Source organism: Macaca mulatta, chromosome 9, assembly GCF_049350105.2.
Source record: "Macaca mulatta isolate MMU2019108-1 chromosome 9, T2T-MMU8v2.0, whole genome shotgun sequence".
Lineage (NCBI taxonomy): Eukaryota > Metazoa > Chordata > Mammalia > Primates > Cercopithecidae > Macaca > Macaca mulatta.
In genome coordinates this window covers 70,108,046-70,113,945 of record NC_133414.1, presented here as the reverse complement: position 1 = coordinate 70,113,945, position 5,900 = coordinate 70,108,046, and the positions used below count along the sequence as shown (strand labels likewise).

Sequence of the window (5,900 nt, the reverse complement as noted above, 5' to 3'; positions counted from 1 at the left end):
ATTCATTCACTTCCTGTATAATAGTCAATAAATTCCATGAGATAGTCAGCACCCTATTATAAAATAGAGCTTGTGTTAGATAATTTCGCCCAACTGCCGGCTAACATAGGGTTCTGGACATGGTTAAAGTAGTCTAGGCTCAGCTATGATGTTTGGTAGGTTAGATGTATTAAACGCATTTTCCATTTAAGATATCATTTTGCAATGTGTTTATCAGGACCTAACCACCTCATAAGTCGAGGAACATTTGTACATGCTTCTCCTTGGTTTTCTCTTAATTTAGGGGAAGGCTCAATAATTTCTGTGCTGGGTCCCAAGCACATGTGGAATGGTGACCAGATTAAAAATTATCATTCAGAAAACAATCACAAATTGTTCCCCTATTTCTCATCTGATTTTGTGGGTTCTGACCCAGAGCTTCTCTCTGCCCAAGAAAAGCAGTAAATCCATGAAAGGGAGCGTTCTCCGGTGTGAGGGTGGGAGGAGTGGGAGCCTTTCTGGAGGTGGGACACATATGTGGCTGCCTCCTCAAGCAATTGGGGATGTTGTCTCATTCCTGCACAGCCCTGGGTCATGGGAGAGTGGTCCCATTCCAAGCCAACATGAGACTAGGATGGCTCACTGAGGCCTGGGACTGAGCCCTGAGTGCCACCATCACTGCTGGGCTGCAGAAATCATTCAGATGGCTGCATGGAGGATGGAAGGCATGGTATCCCCACCCACAAATGGACCATGTGGATTCATGATGCCCATGTGTTCTTCAAAATGGTGTCTGTAGCTCCCCATCCCCCTGCACCATCTCAGGGAGGAGAGCAGGTCGCCCCTCCCATCAAACAAAGAAAGCACATCCTGAGATTGAATTTTCCAATCTTGAGGAAAGTGGGGGCTCAGAACCAGAGTTCATTTGATTTACAAAAATACAGAAATGTGATGTTTCTTGGAACCAAAGCTATGGAAACTCATGTGAACACATTCACGATTTATTATGCTTAAATCATCTTTATTCAGCTCAGGAGTGGGGTGGCTGGAAGCATAAGCTTCAGGTGCAGGAAGGTGGGTTTGGATCCAGCCTCTGCCACTTGCTCTCTGGAATAATATTCAAAACATTTAACTCCTCCAAGCTTCAGTGTCCTTATAGAAAATGGAGTAAACAATACTGGTCCCGTGACATTGCGTGAAGATTGAATAGTACATAATAAGCTGTATTAGAATTGCTTATCAAGGTGTGTGGCACGTGGTATGTGCTCGGTCAATAGCCTCTGTGTCTAGTAACAGCTCTGGTAGTAATTTTGCTAGCTGGAGAGATGGTAATAATTGTGACAGCAACAAGTATTTTATCCCCATTTCACAGATGAAGACATAGACTCAGGGAGAATAAATATCCCCAAGAGTCACTGGGTACCCTGCCCACCCCAAGACACATCCTAAGACCTGGCACACGTTAATTTTAATGATTATCTGGGTGAATGGATTAATGGAAGGGGAAAGTGGAGCCGGTGGTGTGGGGGGAGGGGGTGGTGTGAATGCCCACCGAGGTCTGAAGTGGGGTGCAGAGTCGTTCATCAGCAGAAAGTTACTTGGATCACGTCTGCACTGGGGGGCTCTTCCCTAGAGGCCTAGGCCGGCTGTCTTCAGGTCAGGGGGCTGAGTTGGCATCCAAAGACTCAAAGGAGTAAATCGTACATGTCAGTCATGGGGTTGGCTTGGACACCACTGTGCTGGGGCACCACTGGGCCCTCTGACCACCTGGAGAACCTGACCAGGCCTGCCCTGGAGACCTCAGAGTGCCAGAGAATCTCCACTGTGGCCTTAGCTCCACATAGGGTTTCCCTGAAGTCCACCTCTTTCTGCCATTATGCTTGGCCAGGACTGCACATCCTGATGGCACTGGGCAGGCAGTGGGCTGCAGAGGGAGAGCAAAAGGGACCAGGAGGCAGGCACTCTGTGACGTCAGAGGGTCCTTCTACCCCAAAACCTCACTGCTGCCATCTGTAAGTGAAGGAACTGGACCAGATAGGGAATAAGGAGGGCTCCATCTCATGCTGAAGGCCAGGGCTAGGAGTGGCTGCCTGGGGTGCAGTGCTGGGAGGGTTTGCAAGGGAAGTGTCAAGGCTGGCCAGGGAAGAGTCAGGGCCCATTAGGGGAATGAAGTGGCTAAGGATGCCTTCAGCTCTAATAGCCACAAGTGAATTCTATTGAAAGCGAGTTCCAGCATCTCACAGACCAAGTGGAGCCTCGGGATGGAGGCTGAAGGCCAGACAGGATCCTCCCTGTCCCGTGGCATAAATGCCTCTCAGAACTCACAGATGGTCAGTCGGTTGTACAGGCAGTTCCTGTCATTCCACCGCCCGTCTGTGTACATCTCCACACACTGCTCGGTTCCCCGACCCGCGGGCTCCCCTGGGTACCAGTTGGTGTAGTTTACAGGGGTCTCATCTGAGTAGCGGAAATCTCCAGGGCTTGGTCCTTCAGTCAGGCCCACATAGGCATACGTGTTGTACTTCTTCACGAAGCTTGCAATGGCTTCGTTTTCCTCTGGATTCCTTGGGACAGCAATGTGGCCTCCTGCTCTGGCGCATGCCTCCTGAATGGCATCAAAAGTGGCAGACTGCCCATTGGTGGAGAAGACCTTCCCTCCTACTGCCAGTATGGACTCCTGTAGACTGAGGGCTGGGAGCAGAGGAGACTGGGTCAGGCCATTGACTGCTTTGTCTCTAAGCCACCTCCCTCACCTGGGCTCTCGGCCACCGGACTTTCCCCAGCCTCTCCATCTGCCTCTCTCTGTGTCTTCTCTTCCTCTTCCAATTGCAGTTTTCTAAATTCATTTTTAGACTCTCCTCCATTTATTCATTCACCTAAGTAACAATTACTTATTGCCAGAAATGGTGCCATTTCCAGGGATTCAGTGGAAAGTAAGATGGGTGGAGAACTTGCTTTCCTGTGAAATGCGGAGTGAAGTGTGTCGGGTTCTGTCTCCTCTGGGCCATTCAAAGACATCAGAAAAGCAAGCATCATTCCTTTCCCCAAGACCTGACATGTGCGTGCCTGTTTGTCATCTCTATGTTCTAGAAGCTGCTGCCGAGAATGAGGAGAATTTGTGGGAAACTCCTACCCTGTGAGGCCCAGGGGGTCCCCTTACCTCCCCTTGTCTGCAGGATTTGATGTCTGAAGTCGTGGAGTGTGGCTTGGAGCTCCTCATCTAGATGAGCTGGAAGCCCTGCGGAGAGCGCCCCACACAGAAGGAGGGGCAGGCCAGTGAAGACCCCCACTTGCTGCCACGCAGGCATTTTGCCATCTGCAATCCTGGAACTCTGCCCTTTCATTGCTGCTAGGCATCGCCCGGGCCCCAGGCTCAGAGGGTCCACAAGACTCCAGTGTGTCTCCACACCCCCGGTCCCCTATTCTTTAGCGAAGTGTTGCCCCTGCTGAGACCCCCACCCCTTGTCCTCTTTCCTGCTCTGTCCCTCGAGTGGCTCTGTCTGCCCGCGTCTGTGGGGCAAGTCCCTCTCCCGCACCCTCCACCAAGGGCAAGCATGATGCTCTCTGCGCTGCCCTGATGGCCTTGCTTACCGCTCTGAGCTTCAAATTCCCATCTGCCTGTGGGCTCCTGATCACACCATCTGCCTGGATGTCTGGTCCACATTCACCCTTCAGACCGCCCCCAGCGCTGCATCCCAGGACGCGCCTCCCCCGCCTCCCAGCGCTGTCCCGTGTCCCACACCTGACTCCGTGTTTCCCCATCGGCGGTCACGAGGCATGGAGGACCTCCCACACCTGCCCTTCCCTGAATTGTGACCACACTCCCCAGACACTTTGGCTTTCTCCCTCAAGTTCACATTCTCTTACTTAGGTTGAGCCAAATGCTCTTGGGGAACCTGCAGGGTTTGTCTGATCCCCATCAGCCCTGTGTAACGGACTTCAGGGTTGCTGTGCCTGTGTTCCCACTGCCCACCTGCCCCACCCTGCTCACCTGGAGGGCCCCTCTCGCCAGGCTTCCCCTTTTCTCCACGCTGTCCAGGGATACCAGGGGCTCCAGGCAGCCCATCATTCCCAGGAGGACATGGCATATCTCCAGGCGGACCCATGGGGCCTGCAGAGAAACAGGACATGGATGTGTGGGATCCGTCACCCACAACTGGTTGGAGCTAGTGAGACTTGACCCTCATTATCACTGGGGCTGTCCCAGTTATCACTCCATGGGCACTATGAGGACAGACTCTCCAGGATGCGCCATCCTAAGGGCCCCAGGAGCCCACCAGGTCCCACCCAGCTCACTATGGCCCACAGCCTAGGGACCTAGACAGACGGGCCTTCTGAAAAGGGGTCTGTGTCCCTCCGCAGAGGGTGGGGTCTCCAGCACAGTACCTGGAGGGCCAGGGTCTCCTTTGACACCATCTCTCCCATCCCTGCCTGGCAGGCCATGGGATCCAGGAGTGCCGGGGATACCAGGGCTTCCAACACAAATGTCCTTCACTTCGCACGCAGCGCCAGAGGCTGCCATCAAGGTGAGAGTGAGGGCCAGAGGGCACAGCCACATGGCTCCGGCTCCAGCTGCTGCTCCTGCAGGAGGGATGGCCGTGAGCCCATCTGCCGCCTCTGCCAACATCTCCCCCACTGTGCTCTGTCAGGACTCAGGAAGCTGGGCAGAGCCCGAGAGGCAGGGCAGGTGAGACCAGAGTGCTGGGAAGACCCGAAGCACCCAGGAAAATTCCCAGTATCATCTGGCACCTGGCGTGGTCTCCCGCTTCAGGCCTCCGGCTGGAGGTTGTGGAGTCTCCAGGCTGCTGAGGAGGAGGAAGAGTAAGGAGCTCTGGGGAGCCCGGGGACCTGGACTCCACTGTAGTCTCCTTTCTGTCAGTGCCTCACTGTTACCCTGGGAAACTGGCTTCACCTCTCTGACTTCCGTGCTCTGCAGAAAAGCTGCCCTGTCCCTCCCAGTCTATTAGGAGCAAGGATGAGGTCACTCACTCACTGACTCACTCCATCTGTCCCTCATATGTGCAGTTACCTTCTTTTCAGGCTCTAAGAAATCAACGACCTGAGAATGAAAAAAAGATGAACATAGCCTAGGCCCCTCAAGGTGATGATCAGGGGGTGATGACCCTCTCACAGTCAGTAATTAGGTCTTCCTTCTCCTTGGGGTCTGTTCTCCCACTCCCCGGATTAGGTTCTGCTGAGCCCCTGGTAGAGATGGACCTGGCCAAGGAAGATATCAAAGCATGAGGGCCTTTGCAGGTCATCCATGTTGACTGTGCTGTGAAACACATCTCAGTGGAAAATAGGGAGTCACCCTCCTTCCCAGCCTGGGCCTTGGTCAGGCCTATGGCTGCTGGGCTGGTCCTCTCTGTCTGCGATCCTCATGCTGGAGAACACCCAGAAGATGGGGCTAAACTCACCCACACACAGAGCCTCCAGCTGCTTGGGTCTCTGCCTCCAAGTCAGAGCATACAGGTGGACAACAGCGTTTATAGGGTGTGGGCTGCCAGGCTTCTTCCACACCCCTGAGAGCTCTACTACAAAACCTGTGCTCCAAGCAGGAAATAGGCATGGTGTTTACACAGCATGTTTCCCTGCAGAACACTCAGGTTGGAGGAACACTTAGGACCCTTGAGAGGAGCACAGAACCTGGTAAAGAAAAATACGAGGTCTGTAAGAAGAGAAATGCCTCCACTGGTTAAGGTCACCCACCCTGCACTCAGGGAGATCCACTTGGCTCCTGGTTTAGTGTCAGACGGTGAAGAAGTCACCGCTCCAGTTGAGGGTGGTCAGGTTGATCCAGGCCAACCTATCTGCCCTGTAACCTTGCTCAGCTCTGAGCCCCAGGCCCCCCCAGCTGGTGTCCCTGGAGCCTGCAGCCAAGTTGGTGGGCACATGGACAGAGTGGCAGGGAAATATGCTGC

The 5,900-nt window shown here is 53.6% G+C and overlaps 1 protein-coding gene across 17 annotated transcripts; it reads right to left on the bottom strand.

Moving 5' to 3' along the window:
• Positions 1-979: 979 nt before the first annotated feature.
• On the bottom strand, positions 980-5,666 carry LOC701715 (pulmonary surfactant-associated protein A). 17 transcript variants are annotated; one of them, XM_077946473.1, is made up of 7 exons: positions 5,397-5,666; positions 4,969-5,038; positions 4,729-4,784; positions 4,366-4,560; positions 3,971-4,090; positions 3,140-3,217; positions 980-2,670 (listed from the first exon to the last, which is right to left on the bottom strand). In XM_077946473.1, the coding sequence occupies exons 4-7, from the start codon at positions 4,535-4,537 to the stop codon at positions 2,294-2,296; spliced, it is 747 nt and encodes a 248-aa protein (XP_077802599.1). In that variant the 5' UTR covers positions 4,538-4,560; positions 4,729-4,784; positions 4,969-5,038; positions 5,397-5,666; the 3' UTR covers positions 980-2,293. The 17 variants fall into 17 exon arrangements, with proteins under 17 accessions (XP_077802599.1, XP_077802596.1, XP_077802598.1 ...); XM_077946470.1 differs by having other exon boundaries at positions 5,009-5,196; positions 5,397-5,649; XM_077946472.1 differs by having other exon boundaries at positions 4,729-4,781; positions 5,009-5,196; positions 5,397-5,533.
• Between the last annotated feature and the right edge of the window lie 234 nt (positions 5,667-5,900).